The following is a 20663-nucleotide window of genomic DNA, read 5'->3' as shown; positions in this document are numbered from 1 at the left end:
GCCGCTTCTTCATGACATGTTTTTGGACACCCCACTGCTTTGCTCTTGGATCTACAGTTCACTGGCGCTAAGAACAGCTTTTTAAAATTCTTACAGCCTTAAAAATATCATTCTGATTCTGATCACGCTCCGGTTCACCCTTGAACCTGACATCCTTGACTTGCTGCTGTTTTATGCTAAAACTGTTCAGAGCAAGGAAAGGCTGGCTTGCTTTCTCATTCAGGGACTGCCATATTCTGCGTAACCAGAATTGTAAAAGAAGACTCCGACGTCACTGAGGTTCATTTTAACTACCTCGGTTTGACATGCACTCTGAATCTTAGTCGGCTGCTGACTTGACACATACATATTACCTAAAACAATGATGCATAACGGAAAAAATAAATTTCTGGTCACCTGTATTACATTTTTGCTGCAAAAGTAAAGGAGGGGAAAGACAATAAGACAATTATTTTAGTCGTTGGCAAACCGATCCGATCTATTCAAGCTGTTCCGCACCACTATTTCAAAAAGTATTATCCTGTTGTGCCTAATCATTGCCACTGCGGTGCGTCTAATCACATAGGGATGTGTTCCAGCGGTCTACTGACAACTACTGAGGGAAAAGCTAAGCATTAAGCATGTGCATAGCAATGCAATCGAGCGGCAAGAGGTGAACAACAGTTTACATCTGATCCTGCCTGTGCTGAGGGGTACCTTAAAAATCGACCCAGTTCAGGGTAACAGTAAGCCAGTGATTATCCCAACAGCACTACGCTAGGAGCAAACGTGGTGGACGGCACGCTGGCCCTTTGAAAGACTCAATCGCACAGCCAATCAGAATAGAGTGTGCTACGTGCAATCCAGTGACAGAAACATATAAATACAGTCATCGTCTAAAAGTAATCCTGTTATTAGCTATAGTTGTGGTAGCGCAGTGTGATCTGGGGATGCAGCAACTAGTGTTCATACACCCAATCTCTGGAGGCTCAAGTTAGGATGGACGTTACTCACTTCTCAGCACATGAAGGAGCAAATACTGTTTGATAATTGACAAGTTATTACTGGAACACTTCAGTGTTAAAAGAGGTAGTCATAGATAGTTAAGTACACTCATGGATACCAATCAATCCACAAATACATGGCGAGAACATGCAAACCCCACTCAGCCCCAGACACTGTGAAGCAGGAACAGCAGCTCAGCGCCATCACTTGGCCTACAGTATGTTACTACACGTTAACATGAATCAAACTACATGTAAACCCGTATTTTTACAGTTCTAGTCACCTGGTCGTGTGTGTGCTTAACCTCTCACTCAATAGCTGTCACCAGACGACCAAAGCACGTGCAGACACAACATTACAGACACCAGCAGTATTTTCCAAAATAACACAAATATATGAGGGACGTTTAAAATGTTTCCACATTTTTTTTTTTTAACTCTATTCATTAAGAATTTCAAAAACAGATGACACCACTTTTCTGCAGTCACCTTCCTTTGCGATGCAATTTTCTCAGTCACATGACACTCTCAGACACGGCCAATTACCACTCCTCCCGCCTTCACCGTCTCCAATGAAAATACAGAATCTTTCTGAACGTCCCTCGTACGTTTGTTTTGAGCGCTAGGAGTGAGCTTCCAAACCCCCTTGTCGTCAACTAGTATCCCACACTGCATTTGTGCTCCTTTACGACTGCTAATGTTCATCTAGCTAAGGATCTAACTCATGTCTGTGCTTCTTGTGCTTAATTTAATTTGTTGTTTTGTGCTTTTTGGTAAATTGGTGGTTGCCTGATGAACAAACAAACTCAATTCACAGATGTTTGTATGTTGTTTTGAATAAATAAATAATTATAAGGAGAATAATTTTGTGTGTGCAGAGAATGTCATTTACTTGACAGGTACAGGTTTTGCATGTGTCCTTTAAATGAAGAAGGACAACAACAAGAACGTGCGACTGTGTGGGTTGGCTGCACTCTCCCATTTCCGTTTTGGGAGCCTCTTGAACCCAACACCATCGATAAAGTAACCGGATGAGCCAGGCAGATGAGGACAAAACAAACACACACACACACAGCAAGGGGTAGGTGCATAAGGTTCTCAGTGCTTTATTAAAAAACAGTCAAAACAAAACATTCAATAAATAAATAATCCAATAAAAATGGTGGAGGTTAAAAATTAATCATATAAATATCCCTTTAAAAACACGGCAGGAAACTGGCCTTAAAAATCACGAGCCCAGGTGCACTTCTTAAAAGCCGACATCTCCTCGACTTAATCGAACAGGTCCTGGCAGCCAAGGAGGCGCCTAATCTGCAGTTTGGCCACCCTTACATGCCACTCCTAGGCTCGGGGCACTTATAGCCCACTTTGGCTCCTGGCAGGGTACCACATCAAGCCTCCGACTCCCACTGCCAGGCCTGTGCCCCTGTGGTCCATGGCACCACCCGCTGCCTCGGAGTGCCCTGCAGCCGCAATTGGTGAGTCGCTCCAACCAAGCAGCGTTTCTGCCACTTCAGCTCCCAAGTGCTGGTCACACGCTCCCCTAGGGACTTTCCTCCCGGCTGCCTGCTTTCTCCGCTTCTCGTTCGCTCACTTGCGCTGGATCTCTCCGTCTCCTGCCTTGCTCTCCATTCCTTCATTTTTCTATTTGCAAATTGGCCTTTTTTCCCTCCTCTAGCACTCATGCTTCCCTTTTAAAACAGGGACATGGCACAGCTGCAGCAATCAGTAGCTCCTGGCACCAATTAGGGTCCTGCATCAGCGCACTAAATGCAGGGCGCCATCCACTACCACATCACACATGGGAACCACTCTCACCATGGTACCATGCCCCCCCCACCACACAAAGAGGGAAGAGTGGCAATTATTTATTTAAAATTCGCCCACCACCTGCGGACCTCACTTTACCACAGAACAAGAAGAGGTTAAGCAGCATCTGCAGTTGAAATGCACACCCAGAATTTATATTCAAATATATACTTTCAACGAAAACACTGAAATCTTACACTTACTGCATAACACTGACCTATGCCTGTGCACCATCACATCAAACACACGATTTCAGAATAAAAACTGTAGTCTGTTCAGAAATTCTTTATCTGGCAACTTGAAGACTAAAATGGATTTCAGACAGAGAATATATTGTGATGGGTGGCCACAGCCATTACCCGGCTGGGACGCCAGCTGGATGGAAGGACTGTGTGAGAGAACATCTGTGAGGCACTGCCGTCCCTGGGACACTAGAGGGCAGCCCTCCTGGGTGCTAACAGCACAGGGCACCCTGGGAGTTGGAGTTTGGTGCAGCTCTGTTGTGTTCCGTGGGGGCTGCAGATCCCTACTTTGGGCTTTCACCACACCAGGGAGCGATTCCAGGTCTGATTAGTGAGCCACCTGGAACACTCCCAGGACCAGCTTAAAAGGAGCCGCCTCACTCCATTTAAGGAGGAGAAGTAGAAGGAGGAGAGACAAAGCTTGCCAAGAGGAGGAGTGGAGGCAGATGACAAGGAGACAAAGAAGAAGGGACTGTGAACAGCGTAGTTTGGTGCTTTGTTTATTTGTACTGTGCTGCTGTGGGGAGCGAGGGAGAGGCACTGTGTGACAAACTCGTGTCTCTGCCTGTCTGTCTTGGGCTGGGGTGGGGCGGCTTTACACACCCCTGGTTTCCGTAATATTCATAAAGTCAGAGAGAGAGAGAAAGTAAAGAATGTTAGTGCAAAGACTGTGAAACTTGATCAAAGTGTCCAGATCTGCTGTTAAACTGTCGAGGCACCGCCTTGTCAAGAATGTCTCTCAAAACTCCACAACTGAATAAAAAAGGAGGGATGGCAACAGTCCACTGAGTGAAGGTGTGTGAGATTTAAGAAAAAGTCAACACCAAGAACTCTTTATGAAAAAAGCCCCTACAGAAGGGTCCAAAAAAAAATAAATTATTCAAACAGAAGTGTTTTTTAAGGTGCTTAGCGTGTGTCCAAGAGCACAACAGTGAAGAACTGGAAGAAGGTTTCATGGTCGGACCGGACTAAGCTCGAGTCTTGAGCCGTGCGTGGTGCAAACTTAATACTGCAATGCCTTGAGAAGTACAGTCATTAAAATGAAGTATGGCAGGAGATGGCAGCATCCTGCGGTAGTTTAACTACTAATCAGCAGGCACTGGGCAGCATTTTACCACCTAGGGGAAAAATAAATGGTGCATATTACTCAAAAAAATTGCAAAAGAGCTTGTTGAGCTGGCTATAAAAGTGAAGCTTTGAAGATTTACCTTTCAATAGGGCAGAGGCCCAAAGCACAAAGCTAAAGCAATACTGGAGTGGCCCCAGAGTATATAAAATAAGACTGTGATTTAGTGGCCCACACAGAATCTACAGCACAATTTTAAAAGCAACAGTCCACCATTGCAGTCTTAGAAACTTGAAGAATGTTTAATATATCTGTTATGAGGAATTAGCAAAACGTCTGCTGTCTAGTGTGTAAACCTGACAGATCACTCTGACTTTCCGTGTAGTATTGTTACACTAAAAATGTACCTACATGGCCTGAATAATTATGCAAACAGCATATTTGTGGATCTGAATTTAAGATTTTTTTTCTTAGGTGGCTGTGTTCCTTTAAAGTGGGTAGCAACACCTTTTAATTGTTCTACAACTCTGCGATTGGCAGCAGTGCGATTTTCTGTGCTGTGGAGTGCTGGGCTGGCGACATCACTTCATGTGAGGCTCACTGTTACAAAGCTAATCAAGGAGGCAGGCCACGGTCTGGGAAAGCACCCTGGACCTGCTAGAAGTTGTGGTGAAGGAAAGAAAGAAGTCAGAACTGAGGGGCATTACGAACAGTGCTGCACATCCTCTCTGCGACTCCACCATTGAAGACTTTTACAAAAACCAGTTAGTTATTCTGAAGTGTCTCACACCGGCGACAATGTGCCTTCATAAAGCCTCACTCGGACTGCTCTTTAAGCCAAGTCAGAGGGGTTTTTTGTTCCTTTTCCTAATGTAAACACTAGGGGTCACTGTTGCCCCGTTAACCCCAACAGCCAGAGGCTCCGGACACGAAGTCCCAAGTATTTTAATATTCTTCCTTCTTAGCGACAGTGCCTTAAGCACCAACGCCACAAGTAAAACACAAGTAAATCATACAATACACACAATTCTCTCTCTAACTCCCCTCCACACCTCACAGCAAGCTTTGTGCTCCTCCACCAGACTGGCTCGCTTGCTGGGTCTCCAGCAGTCCATTATATAGTTCTTGACCTGGAAGTGCTTCTGTCCATGTGACCTGCCAGCACTTCCGGGTCAGATGAAGAACTTGACTTTGTTATCCTTGGGAGCTTCCGTCCTCGTGACCTGGGAGTACGTCCGGGCTATAGATGAGGCACAACGACTCCTGTCCCTTTACAGCTCCCCCCTGACGGCACCCAACAGGGCTGAGCAACCGAACACCAAGTCCCAGGATGCCCAGCGGGAATATGGGGCACTGCTACATTTCAGGGAGCTGCCATCTAGCGTTTTGGGGTGGCAGTGTCCAAAAGTATCTGCCTTCCCCCATCTTTCAGGCATCCCGGCATCCTTTCTTCTTGTCTTTATCATTCTGGTGGAGGTTCATCTTGGTTTCATCTGTCCAAAGAATGCTTTTCCAGAACTCTGCTGGCTTTTTTAGATGTTCTTTAGCAAAGTCCAACCTAGCCTTTCTATTCTTGAGGCTTATGAGTGGCTCTCACCTTGCAGTGCACCCTCTGGATTTCCTTTCATGTAGTCTTCTCTTTATGGTAGACGTGGATATCGATACGCCGACCAAGCCCTGGAGAGTGTTGTTCACTTGGTTGGCTGTTGTGAACGGGTTTCTCTTCACCATGGAAATGATTCTGCGATCATTCACCACTGTTGTCTTCCATGGACGTCCAGTCTTTTTGCATTGCTGAGCTCACCAGTGTTTGCTTTCTTTCTCAGGTTGTACCCAACTGGAGATTTTGCCACTCGTAATATTGTAGTAATTTCTCAGATGAGTTTTTTCTGTTTTCGCAGCTTAAGGATGGCTTCTTTCACCTGCATGGAGAGCTCCTTTGACCGCATGTTGTCTGTTCACAGCAAAATCTTAAACATGCAAGCAGCACACCTCACATCAACTCCAGGCCTTTTATCTGCTTAATCTATAAGACGTAACGACGGACTTGAACACACCTGCCATGAAATAGCCTTTCAGTCAATTGTCCAATTACTTCTGAGCCCCTGAAATGAAGGGATTGTGTTCAAAGAATACTTTAGTCGCCTCACATTTTTATGCAATCGTTTTGTTCAACCCACTGAATTAAAGCTGAAAGTCTGCACTTCAACGTCATCGGAGTTGTTTCATTTAAAATTCATGGTGGCAATTAATGTACAGAACTTTACAAAATGAGAAAAACGTTGTCTCTGTCCAAATATTTATGGACCTCACTGTATGCAGGGGTTTGGCTACAGTTAGATTTACAAAGGGAGCTGTGCTGGGCTCTGCTGTTCCCTGGAGTGTCATTCACTGGTTTCATACAAAAAGCTGCTACATGGTTGGCCCTGAATTGTGCCAATTGTGGAGGGTAAGTACATATATAAAAAAAATGGACACGTAGGTGGGTGAATGGTGTTACAAAAATGAATGCATGAATATTTTCAGATGCGTTCCTTTTCTAATGATCTTTAAAAATTAAAATCGGGTGCAAGTCTGGAGCAGTTTGCTTGGGTCACAGAATTTCCTTTTTCCTAAATGCCGTGCATCAAATGCTACCACAGCCAGAAAAATGAGGGAATAAGCTCCAGACAGTTCCAGCAACAACATGCGATGGTGGTCTCTTACTTGTCCTTGTGTCATTTTCCTTTCCCTTCAAAATGCCTGCCTTGAATAGGATGCCAGGCCACCAATGGTAACAAATACGCCACAACAATGAAAACTCTTCTGTTACCCTGCAGTAGCCCTGCAGGATGGATCAAGCACGGGTCAGACATGTGCTGAAAGAAATCACTCAGTCCAATTTTAGTGAAAATTCAAAGCAAACAGTCCATACAAGAATAAAGAAAAAATGTTGTTACACACGTAGAATAAAAGGAAAAAAAAAACCTGGAAAGAGTCTCTCTTCTCTAATCTTAGCTTTTCTTGTCAAACTTCACTTGTTTCTATGCTTAAAGATGCTTCGCCTTCAGTACGCTCTAAACTTACGGCGCTGCGTGTTCAATAACTTTCATGCTATTGGGCATGTAAGGCGCGGTTTAAAACCGTGTGCCCTCCATGCCTTACACACGGCAAGGCAGGTCACTAACTGAGAATAATGTGTAGTCGGAGAGACAAGAAACAATTAGAATACACCAACTCAGTTCAGCTTGTGGGGGTCAGAAGAAGCTCCTATAGTCTATGCACTAATATGTAGGCAAACATTTCATATAACTTAAAGCAGTAACGGCGCACTGCACAGAATACACTTGACTAAGCGTTCAAGCCATTGTCACGCGATCAGCGTCTCTTTGTCGTCGCTGGATGGCGTTTTGTTCGGTCTCATCTTTGCAATTCTGGCATGTTTGACCACTGATTTCCGGCATTGATTAGCCTCTTCCTCAGTCTCACTTGCTCTTGCGATTCTCTTTCACTCAGTGTTGGCCCTTCTTCATTTTATGGTCTGTTCTTTGCTCTCAGTTGCTTGAGCAATTCTCTCTCGCTCTGCGTCAGCCTGTCAAATGATGAGTGCACTCCTCCTAGTTTTCATCCACTTTCTTTCTCTGTACGATTTGTTAATGTATATGAGGATACTCGGAAATAGATGCACATTATAAAATATCAGCTTAGGAATAATGTATTTTGTATTGGTGCAGCGACTCTTCTGGAGGGCACAAGGCGTCGACGCAAACACAGATAAAGTTCAATCTCAGTTAACGTCTGTCCTTCCCTACAGCCTTAAGCTTTTATGTGTATGTGTGGCATTGGCAAGAAATGAGAGTAGGTGTTCAAAGAAGGAGCCAGCACTGTTTCAAAGAGCTTGGTGAATTCAACCTCAATTAAAAGTAAATTAGAAATTTCACCTAAACAACACAATAACAATAAGCAAGATCTCAAAATGGACAATTTATACAAAAGTGAATATCAAAAAATACAGTAAATGATGCAAACCCAGACCAAGCCCATGTCTTTTGAATCATAAGCTGTGCACATTCCATGTGATGCGTTTGATCAGACCTCCTCCTCCTCCTCCTCAGTCAGACTATTTTCCCTCAAATCTTCTTTTACGTTATCAATCTGACTCTCCCGCTTTCTGTTGTCCTGTATATCTATTGCCATCACCACTTTTCTCACATATTCATGGTCTCTCCTCATTACTTATCCTTAGTGTACTTTCACTCTTTCTTTTGTTGCATCTCCGATTGTCTCATTTCTTATTCTGTCCCTCTTTGTAACTCCACACATCCATCTCAGTGTTCTTCGATACTCCCATTACTGCCCATGTCTCAGCTCTACATATCATTGCTGCTCTTAACTACAGTTTTACAAAACTGACCTTTAACCTTTACCTTGATTCGTCAATTGCTCAAAACCCCCGATGCGGCCTTCTACTTGCTCCATCCTCACTATGCTCTGTGGGTTATGCCTTCATCTAATTCTCTGTCTTAGTCAGCCTCTGATCCTAGGCGTTTAAGCTTGTTGTGGGATATGGCTCAGACACAGACAGGCAGACACCGATGGTTCAAGCACCAACACACGTTTATTCGCCATAACTCTATTTACAAGTGAAACACACAGCACACAACCCACTTTCACCCCCCAAAGTCCAGGACTTTTCCAACGCCTCTGTTCAGGTTGGCCTCTACGCCTCTCCTCCTGAGCTCTGTCTCTCTTCCTCCGGACTCCAGCCATTGAATGGAGGGAGGCGGCCCCTTGTACATCCACTCAGATGTGCTCCAGGTGCCTCCCAATGAACACCAGCCGGCACTTCCTGGTGTGACAGAAGTGCTGAGGGTCAGGGATCCTCAGGCATCTGGGTGCCCGCTGAAGCTTCCATGCTCCTTTCCCATGGTCCCCGAAGCCACCAGGGCGGTCGCCCCCTCGTGGTCTGGAGGAGGCGTAATCCCTCTTCCGGCCACTCGCACATTGTACCCTCTTGAATAGCTCTCCCTACAGGCTCACTTCTGTATTCTCAGATATTTGGTCTTCTTTGGCTGTGGAAACACTAAATTAGCCAAAAGACAAGTGTGTGTGTGTGTGTGTTTATTACCTATTCTTTCAGCAACTATACGTGGGCAAACTAAACTCTTTATTTATACCAACTGCACTTTCGTCATTCAAATCTTGAGGCTAAATGCCCATCTGCTACTTGGCAAATACAGACGACATCACCAAGAACACAGAAAGAAAGCTCTGTGCAGGTCCTAAAATGTAGGAATCAACCTACACATTCAAAACAATCCTACTTCAGCGCTAATTTTGCACAGACATACAATAAATGCTTAATCTCTGTAGCAATAAAAGTGCAGGGATATTAAAAACAAAGTGAAATAAAATGCCAATCTCTCCAATTATTTTCCAATTTCATTTACAGTCATTCTGTAGAAACGAATGTTAACGGTGTTAGCTTGGTGCTACAACTGACAACACCGCAGCAGACCCAGTTAAATTTCCAACCACTTCACCGGCTCTATGCGTTTTGTATGTTCTCCCTGCAATTAATGTCCCCAGTCCATAGACTCCAAATTAACTTCCTAGCAAAGTCAAATTCAACGTGGACTCTAAACTGGCCCGCCTGAAACAGAGTGTGTGTGTGTGTGTGTGTGTGTGTGCGAGGTACAAAAGGCTGGCAGCCTGTTCACAGTACTCTGCTCTCCTGAGCCCACTGCTGCCAATAAATGCCCAGCTGTCCCATGACTAAGAAATGAAAAAAATAAATCAGATTCAGAAAACGGATGCACAAGTGTTTTTCCATCACAAGTGATGCCCAATATCACAGTATGTTGCAATTCTATTCATTTATTTAGTGTTAATTTAGGGGTCAAGTGAAAGAGCAAGATATGATATGCTTTTACCATACAAAACACAAATAAAACCTGACCGTCAAATGACTCGGTGAATTTTCTATTGTATACTTTGGGGTGGGGGAAAAGTGAAACGTCGGTGTTGCAGTACAACTTAACAAAGTTAACCCCAGATTGTCCCACTGGGAGTTTTTAACAGGCTTGGAAAAAAATAATAATAATGAAGTGACAGGGAGGACCAAACAGCACTCGGTTTTATCCTAACAAGCCCCGACTCGAAACCCAAACCAAGGAAATGCTAATGGGTGTCTGCGTATGAAGCAGATTGCAAGGGCCTTCCTCACCCCTCCAGGTCTACAAAACAAGAGTGGGCACTCATTCTAACTTACTTGAAGGAGCAGGCAGACACCATGTACCAAATAAATAAATAACTGGAAGGGGAAAAAGAAAAATTAAACATGGGTGCTAAGTAACCTTCATGAAATTTTAGCAAGGAACGTCACAAAAATGGCGTCAAGCGGTTATAAGAAAGATCATGAAAAAGCTGGTGACTCACCTGTCACCAACCTGCCCCTTTAAAACACTGTGTGCTACACTGCCACAAGCCGGGTACAGCAGGCCACCTGCATACACACGTAGGCGAACGGGTCCACAGACTTATATGTTAGTATACTTTTTACTTTGTGCTGAATTAAATTAAAACAAATATTTACAAATCTTTCAATATCAGCTAAAGTAATAAACACCTTACTATACATCCACACAAATATATATTTGTACAATGATTGTCACTTTACAATTACTATGAAAGTATTCGAACACAAGACGATCACTACAGTCACAGACAAGAAGCCAACTGTTCATCTTTTCTTGTCAGAATGTATGTCAGGCCCAGAAAGCAAAGGTCGTGCAGACCGAAAATCTTGGAGAGATCAAATAGACGACGTTATGCAGATGATCTGCAAAAAAGCAACAACTGTTCATTATGCCTGCAGTGGGCATGATCCCTGCCCTGTGTTGGCTCCAGCAGACCCCCCCGTGACCCTGTGTTAGGATATAGCAGGTTGGATAATGACTGACTTTTCTGCTCCTTGATCCATAAAGATGAGGAAATGCAAACTCCAAGTAGCGCGCAGGAATCTACTGACAATCATTTTGGTTTTCTAATGCATCTTTAGAACTGGAAAAGTAGACACCGACTACCAGAACAAGCACAAAGCACATTCCACAGCTTAACAAAATGCCTACAGGACAGGAAAGGAGTCGGGCAATTTTTCCCCCCCATGATAGAACTTTATTTAAATACTAAGCAGTGTGAATTTTGTTGATAAAAACTGACAATGAAAAATACTCAACTACATTTTTCCAGTGACGAAAATAGAACAAAAATGTGCCTTTAAAGACGAAAACTAAGATGAATGCTTTTAAAATCATTGTTGACAAAAACTAAACGACTATGTTACAGACAGACGACTGGACAGTGAGCAACGTGAAGCTCTTTTGCACAGCTCCTTTACAAATGACATTACACAACAAATAACGAGCTTGACATAACTTTAAAAAATGTTCTAAATTGTATGCTTGTAATTGGATAACATCAGAACAATCTGGATGAGAACAGGCCATTCAACCCAACAAAGCTCGCCAGTCCTATCCTCATAATTCTCCTAAAAACACATCACTTCGAGTTTTGAAAGTCCCTAATGTCTTACTGTCTACCACACTACTTGGTCGCTTATTCCAAGTGTCTGTCGTTCTTTGTGTAAAGAAAAACTTCCTAATGTTTGTATGAAATCTCCCCTTCACAAGTTTCCAACTGTGTCCCCGTGTTCTTGATGAACTCATTTTAAAGTCACCATCTCGATCCACTGGACTAATTAATTCTCTTCATCATTTTAAACACTTCAGTCAGGTCACTTCTTAGTCTTATTTTGCTTAAACTGTATATGCTCAGCTCTTTTAATCTTTCCTTATAACTCATTCCCTGTAGCCTGTTCTCAGCCTAGTCGCTCTTCTCTGGACCTTCTCTTGTGCTGTTATGTCCTTTTTGTAGCCTGGAGACCCAAACTGCACGCAGGACTCCAGATGAGGCCTCACCAGAGTGTTATAAAGCCTGAGCAGAACCTTGAACATAACATTATCATATCAGCCAGAATCCTGCTCCACTCCACTCCGCTACGTTGTCCAATACGATTATCAGGCAAAAAAAAGGGGTCAGCCATGTGGACCAACTTTAATTACAATGCTGACAAAAATAAAAATTCATATAAGCCACGTGGAATGAAGTTCACAGGAAAGAGCACCACAGACCTGAAGAGTTGTCTGGAGATGTGCCACCCTGAGATTCAAGCCAAGGTACGTAATGTTATCTAGGTGGCGACTTACCGGATGTCAAAACTGTTGTTATCTCTGGCTCTCATTTAACATCCTAATATACTGTAAATGCATCAAGTGCAAATGGGGAAAATGTGCTTATTAATAAGAAAAAAGAAGCCAATAAACAGACACACACAGGATTTTGTTCTTGCCAGTTTTATCCCTTTACGAGTTACATAAGAAACAGATTTGTGCAGCTTTGAGAGCCCAGTCAGTTCAGCCTCTGATGGGAGTTGTAACTGTGTAGCTTGTAGTCTCAGGCATTTGTTACAGCAGATGAAATTACGGGGGGATTAAGTGCTCCTAATACAGCGGCCTACACAGTCCCCATAAAGGAAGAGATGCCTCGCAGTCGCTCTTTAATTGTAATGAGCACATCTACACCAGGCTCGTCTGTGCATCCATCCAATTTATAACTGGATGGATGATGTCCCTCCATTGATGGATTAAAGGCTAGAAGTCCACATGACCATCATCATCATCATCAAGTCCTTCCATGAGAACCCTGAACACAATGAGGACTGATTGAGGTCTTTTATGTTAGGTAGAATGCCCAGAGGGGGCTGGTCAGGTGGTCTCATGGCCTGGACACCCTGCAGATTTTATTTTTTTTCCAGCCGTCTGGAGTTTTTTTTTTGTTTTTTCTGTCCTCCCTGGCCATCAGACCTTACTTTTATTCTATGTTAATTAGTATTCTCTGATTTTCATTCTTACTTTGTCTTTTTTCTCTTTCTTCATCATGTAAAGCACTTTGAGCTCCATTATTTATATGAAAATGTGCTCTAGAAATAAAGGTGGTAGTTGTTGTTGGTGGAGACACAAGCCTCACTCACACATACGGGCACAGGGGCAGTGAGGACAACAGTCGTACCAATTAAACAAGTTTCAAACAAAGTGGCTATTTGGCTTGTCTACATCACTGATGAAATCCAGCTGCCCCATTTGTTAATGTTAGCATAAAATATATTTAAGATTTCAGTCTTTGAAGTGCTTGAAGCGCATCGCCCAATACATACGACACGTACATGTACAGAACGCCAAAACAGCACTGCTTCATTGCTGAATACGACTCTGAAGACACTAAATTTGGGTTATTTGTTGGGTATTTAAGAGCCAACTAAAGTTTATGAACATAATTATCCCCCTAAAACGTGAAGAACGTAGTAGCAGCACTTCTGATGTCATATATTAGAATGGTACGTTAGTCTCTCGGTTATGATTAATGGGACTACAGGTAACTTGTAATTGTGGATCTGCAGCACAGGCTAAGCAATAGCAAAGTCTGATCACTTTGGAAACGGCACAACAATGGCTCTGATAAAAACAGTTCTGGAACACTATATACAGCATGTAAAAATATACGAGTCATTCATTAAATGTTACTCTTTAGCAACAACATTTATTTATATAGCACATTTTCATGCAAAACGTAGCTCAAAGTGCTTTACATAATGAGGAAAAGAAAAATAAAACACAAAATAGGAAAAATAAGTTAACATTAATTAACATAGAATAAGAGTAAGGTGGTCCGGTGGCCAGAAAAAAACAAAAAAAAAACTCCAGACGGCTGGAGAAAAAAAATAAAATCTGTTGGGATTCCAGACCATGAGACCACCTGACCAGTCCCCTCTGGACATTCTACCCCACATAAATGAAACAGTCCTCTTCGGAGTTAGGGTTCTCACGGAAGGACTTGATGATGATGATGATGGTCACGTAGACGTCTGCCTTTTAATCCATCCATCCATCATTGTTGGAGCATCATGAAGCTTTGAGTAGGTGGAGGTGGCGCACCTTTAAAACTTTACCAAAGTTAAACGTTTTTAACAAGCCAATTGTGTAAACGTAAATCTTACAATAGCAAAGAGTGCTTCTCTGACAAACCGGATTTTAAAAGTATTGGTTATAAAAAATACAGTATGTTTAAATGGAAGTATCCTAAAGTATTTTGGAATTCACGAATTCAACAGCACAGATATAATAAGGTTTAAATTTTCATTTTTAGTATTATTTTAAAGCAGTATTTTTCAGTTGCTGGAGAACAAAAATATCACAGAACAAATTTAAAACGTGCACATGGTCAGATAAATCAGAGTCCATGATGATCTCATTCTTTATGAGCCCGATGCTGAAATGAAATGTGTGTCGCTTGGTCCAGCCCGTTTTGGTAAAATCGTAGAGCAGCAGAACTAAGAACTGATAACTAAGAGTCATGGCAGACCAGAGCTTTTGGAGTAAATCCTTTCCACACCTACCCTCCGTTTTATGTTCAATAATCTCTACACGTGTACATGTTGGCATAAGAGTTCAGAGGTACAGTGTGTTCCATGCATACTCATTTTTAAACAAGATCTCCATCCGATTTGGACTTTTTGACTGATTGACTTTTAGTCAACTAAAACCGATTTACTTTTTCTTGACTAAATGTTTTAAATGTGACTAAAAACGAAAATGCAATGTAGTCAGGAGACTAAGACTAAACCAAAATGTATTGTCAAAGTTAACACAGATATTAAGTGACAGCCATACGTAGGCAAATATTGAATTCTTTTCAGAAAGCACCTTTCTTCCTGTGTTAATGGCATGAATTTTGCTAGTCATGAAAGACCACTTCCTCTACAAAATATTGTGCAGCACAAAGTACTTTTCTGACGCAAATTCTGTTTCACGTGAGTTGCTGGGTCATCACTATTGGCCGGATTGCCGCTTAGCTTTTGCATGGAGTTCAAGGCTCTGGCAAATTAAGTGGTTCCACCCTGGGCCAACAGAGGGCACTGTTGCTGTTTTTTTGTTTCCCTTTCCTTCAGCAGTACAAGTAGGCAAAATCTGGGAGACGCCTGCCTGCCCTCACTTCCCCATTCCCTTCTGGAAGAATCCACTTTATATGCCAGTCACCCACAGGATGTGGCTGGAGAGAGACGGAGCTCCGACTGCGTAGAAATCTGCAAACAATTTCAATATTAACTTTCATTTCCCTTTTCCTTCAGTTGGTTCATTAAACAGGGTTACAGGGATGGTGCCTCAATATTTCATGTGCTTTCTTTCTATCTATCATTAAAGTGGACACATGGAAAGTGGAACGGTACACCGGAAGTCATTGTTTTCAAAAACTGTGCAGAATTTCTGTACAGAAACCTGAATGGGCCCGTTTTCTCTCCCTTAAACAAAAGAATAAGAATAATAATAATAATTCTTTACATTTATCTAGTGCTTTTCTAACTACTCAGAGCGCTCAGCAATTGCAGGTTAAGGGCCTTGCTCAAGGGCCCAACAGAGTGGAGTCCCTTTTTGGCATTTACGGGATTCGAACCGGCAACCTTCTGATTGCCAGTGCAGATCTCAAGCCTCAGAGCCACCGATCTGCAGACTATGAACCACAGAGGAGATCTCATTGATAATGTGGCGATTCTGGCATACATCTCCTAATACTTCTCGTGGTCTGGAACCCCTACAGATTTTATTTTTTTCTCCAGCCTTTGGAGTTTTTTTTTGTTTTTTCTGTCCACCCTGGCCATCGGACCTTACTCTTATTCTATGTTAATTAATGTTGACTTATGTTTATTTTTTATTGTGTCTTCTATTTTTCTATTCATTTTCTAAAGCACTTTGAGCTACATTTTTTTTGTATGAATATGTGCTATATAAATAAATGTTGATTGATTGATTGAATACAACCCAGAACTCTTAAATCAGTTACCTAAGACATAAAACTGATTGGTATCTAAATTAACTTAAAATCAGTCACAATTCACATCACTCAATTCTGGAATAATAAAAGCCAGAGAAGAAATTTATAAAGAAATAAAAAATGTTCTACAGTATCCCAAATCCTGTGATCGACAACAGAATTTTAATTGGCAATTCAAAATTATAGATAACCAAATAATAAGAGATAGTGGCAAACAGGATCTCAGACACAACCTTAAACTATTAAGGAGTATGTTTTTATGTCACAAAAGGCCAAGTGGTATTATGCATTAAAGCTTTAAAAACTAATAAATGAGCTCATAAATTTTTAAGGCTATATAAATTAAAAAAAACATTGTTTAACTAAAATGAGAGTGATGGTGAAAAAGAGCTCAAAATTAAGCCCGACAGCAACAAGCAAAGCCAATTTTCATGGCCATTGACCCATAATAAAATAGTGTGACACGAGAGATTTCATACCACAGAAGAGCATAAAATAAAGCTTGGAGAATCTAATAAACCAAACTCCTCAACTAAAAGAAAAATGTATGAATTTCTGTGTATTTTTTTGTTTCACGTGGCATTGAATGGAAGTCGTATTTCCGGTCCGTCTTTGTATTTTTTATTCATTTCAGTACTGACACTGGTATATTGGAGGCATGCAAACACAAATTAAATTTTACTATATACAAGATAATAAACTTGAACTTTAGAGCACATGCTCATTCAGTCTCAACACTGATCTCTCTGTGTTTCTACATCACCATGAACAAATTAAATCCATTTCTAAAAGAATTCATTTTGTGCCATTTAATGATTTGATTACAAGTGGAAAATGTCCAGATTTGAAAATTCACGGAGAGTCACAACATACATTTGAAAGGCTAAACCACACACATCTGCAGATACAGCTGACCACAGTTACCGCCTTCCTTAAACAACGGCACAGTATCAGCAATTTCTAATTGTGCAAGTTAAGCCAACAAAAGAACTTACTGTACAGAAAGTATGCGGCCAGTGGTGAGTCAAAATAAGTTTTGTCCACTCGTGAGATTTTCTGCAAAACAAGAATGCAGGTTCATTATTACGAAAAATGGGTTTTTCAGCGACAGTCTTAAAAGTTTTAACACATGACAAGGGAAACTAAAAATGACAGGAACAAGACAGAAACTGAAAAGACAAACAGTATTTCTAGGAAATCTGCTTCCCCGAATGTACAATATGCACACGTTAAAAATCAGACATTACATGGAGCTCTTCAAATACAAATAACATTTAATAAGGGTATCTTAAATGCATCTAATGAAGAGGTCGGTTGAATGAATCTTCATTCTTCTAGATTGAAATAAAAATGACATACAAAAATACTACAAGAGTGGATATGATCCTGGGTTATGAAATGCAAAAACAAATGATCTTCTGTACAAATTGGGTATCTGATAAGTTGCTCAATTAAAAATAAGTTTGCGGTGTTAAAACGCATGGATACATGTTATGAGCACGCGGAGCTGTGCAAACACAACAGTTTCACTTCAAGCCCTGCACGTGGTACATTTCATCTCAGTGCCAGAATGTTTGTTCCTCAAAGTCTGCACTGTGAGGAACCTGCATCCTAAAACCAAAGTCTACTGTTTCGAGCAACAGTTCCCTGAAAATAAAAAAACACCTGAAAGCACAAGGCTCACAGTCGCTTACAGGAACGGATTAATAAAAATCTTAACTGCCTATTTTTTTTTTTTTTTAAGTCTACAAAAGCAAATGTTTTTCTAGGTTATCTATTTTTATTAATTTTATTGCACTCCATACAAAGCAATCAAGTTTTTACAAAAAGAAAAATAGAGTTAAGAACAGATCGATCCCCACCCTTGAGAGAGAGAGCAAGCCAAACGGCATAAAAATTTTACAGCTTTTAAACATACCTAAATTAATAAATTCTATATGCTTCATGAACTTATTTTAAAATATTACTGATTAGATCCTGCCATGTTTTGAAAAACATCTGTACAGATCCTCTAACTGAGTGTTTGATTTTTTCCAATTTCAAATAATATAACACATCAGTTTCCCACTGACTTAAAAGAGGAGAGTTTGGGTTCTTCCAGTTTATCAGAATAAGTCTGCGTGCCAACAGTGTAGTGAATGCAATCACAATTAGTTTGTCTTTCTCCACTTTAAGACCCTCTGGAAGACCCCCAAACACAGCTGTTAATGGGTTAGGAGGGATTGTGAGTCCAAGGCTGTCTGAAAGTTAATTCAAAATTTTTGTCCAGAATAATGTTAATTTGGTGCAGGCCCAGAACATGTGACCCAGTGAGGCTGGCACTAGTTTGCAGCGTTCACAGGTTGGATCATCACAGCCCTGGAAACATTTTGGAGAGTTTTAGTCGAGACAGATGTGCTCGATATATAATTTTGAGTTGTATAATTGTATGCTTTGTGCATATGGAGCTCGAGTGAATTCTCTGCATTGCTACTTTCCACTCCTCTTCTGATCTATTAATTGAGAGGTCATTTTCCCAGTGTCCTCTTGGATCTTTGAAAGGAAGGGATTGTAAAATGATTTTATATATTGTAGAGATGGAGTCGAAGTCCTTGAGATTGAGAAACAGTTCCCTGAAAGCACAAGGCTCACAGTCGCTTACAGGAACGTATTAATAAAAATCTTAACTGCCTATTTTTTTTTTTTTTTTTTTAAGTCTACAAAAGCAAATGTTTTTCTAGGTTATCTAAACATATTAAAATATTATAAACACTAATAAGCCAACCCACAAAAAAAAAAACTTTAAAGAAACACTAACATTTGAACAGGTCAGTCACATGATAATTGACATCTTGCAGTGAGCGACTGAGTATGCAGACTGTCACCTCACGACACTTTAAGCACTAATATAATATTTACGTATGTACTACAAATCTTTAGTTATCAGATGATTTGTATGAAACGACATGCAAACAGCTGTTTTTAGTGAAACTGGGAAAACTGGCATCAGAGAACTCCTGCAAAACTGGCTTTAGATGGAGTAGCCTACTGCCATCTAAATCAATGCTTATTTACAGTCAACAAACTATGTTCAACATTTATTATGACAAGAACTTTGAAAATGGCTTTCAGCCATCACTTTACTATAATTTGTGTTCTCACAGTTGCAGGCAAGAATGAAGCTCAAAAGGAAACAAAAAGAACAATGAATTAAAGACGGGCATTTGGTGGTGCAGGACCACACTCCATCATGTATATAAAGTGAATTTCATGCTGATAATTTTAAATAAATGTGACCAGAATAACTGATATCATTAAGCAAACATTTTAAAGAATAAAATGGCCCAAGTACATGTTCATCTCCCACAAGTTATAACACTTTTATTCTGTGCCACACTAAATGCCATTTTACTTACTTGTAGTTCAGAAAGGAATGAAATGCCGGAATGAGGCACAAGCACAGGAACACCAGAGGCTTTACTGAAGTCATTTTCCTCTCAAATGGATTAACTTCAACGTGCTGAAATGTAAAGAAAATCATATTTGGAAGATGTGAAGTCAGACGAGTTCTCATTTCTTTATCTTGCATTTCCAGGCCAAATGTGCAGATATCAAAAACTTTTCTAGACACAATACCAGTGTGCAAGTATTGGAGGTTTAGAAATGGACATCTTCCTTACAACAAATAACTAATTGTTTTAACAACACATAAAGCAATAAAGTTTGGGAATGTGTGCAAATCTCTGTAGGAGGTCAGCTCGGATCCCTAAAATGTCTTCAGTATTGACCAAGAAGGTTACAAGACGAGCCCACGGTCCTCCGCTTGAAATACGCTGTATATCTCATCGCCAACAAGACTGGGATCCCAGTGGATCCTGCTACTGGGTGGGGGGACGAAAGGCACCTGCTTTACATTACAATTTGTTAATTCTGAACACAACAATTCTGTGCTGTCTACTTAAAAGTGAAACTTCATACTCAGCGTCTATTCTGGGGTTACGTCAACCACCTCCCACCCGGGCTCTTCTAAATGTTAATACTGAACTCAGTCACTAAATGAAAACCCAACAGAACGACAGAGGCTGCAATACGAATCTCACTGGAAAAGAGATATACTGTATGTCGCTTTTTGTGACTGCATCACTGTTACCCAGTTACAAAAGTAAGAAAAATGAGGGCTTAGAAACAGGAAAAAATAACTAAACAAGACAAACTGTCCATACGATTACAGAAACAACGTAACTCAGTCATGTGCGTTCACTTTCCGGTGGGGTGTAAGAAGAAAAGCGCTGTGCAATACAAGAACTGGAAGTCTCATAAACACTTTCCTTTACAAACAGACCGCACTGCTATATTTCTGCCTCTCTCCCCAAATTGTGAAAGTTCTTGCGAAAATCAGTAAAACATAACGTCTCGTACAACTGGCGTTACTTCTACACCAAAGGCTCACCTTTACGGCAGTGCTCCGTTTTGCTGTTATTTTTGTTTCTGACGCGGAACTTTAATCCAGGTGTTGATCTTTTCTTTCGCGTTATCAAATTCTCCTCAAGAACAAAGCTTTTCTTTCTTGGGTAAGTCACTTCATAGACAGGCCAGCACTAAACAACAACATCCCAGCAGCTTTAACCCTCCAGTCTCCTCCCAGATCAGCTCCACACA

General features: G+C 41.2%; 1 protein-coding gene across 1 annotated transcript in view; it reads right to left on the bottom strand.

Annotated features, from left to right (window-relative positions):
- Nucleotides 1–20663, bottom strand: part of rnaset2 (ribonuclease T2) — a 43413-nt gene extending 22750 nt beyond the window's left edge. Inside the window, exons 1-3 of the mRNA XM_039737868.1 lie at nucleotides 20455–20663; nucleotides 19421–19524; nucleotides 17021–17081 (exon numbers count right to left, since the gene is read on the bottom strand). Coding sequence (XP_039593802.1) covers nucleotides 17021–17081; nucleotides 19421–19494 — 135 coding nt within the window. The 5' untranslated portion in view covers nucleotides 19495–19524; nucleotides 20455–20663. The remainder of the gene's footprint in view (nucleotides 1–17020; nucleotides 17082–19420; nucleotides 19525–20454) is intronic.

Source organism: Polypterus senegalus, chromosome 16, assembly GCF_016835505.1.
Source record: "Polypterus senegalus isolate Bchr_013 chromosome 16, ASM1683550v1, whole genome shotgun sequence".
NCBI classification, from domain to species: domain Eukaryota; kingdom Metazoa; phylum Chordata; class Cladistia; order Polypteriformes; family Polypteridae; genus Polypterus; species Polypterus senegalus.
This window is presented reverse-complemented; position numbering and strand designations above follow the sequence as displayed.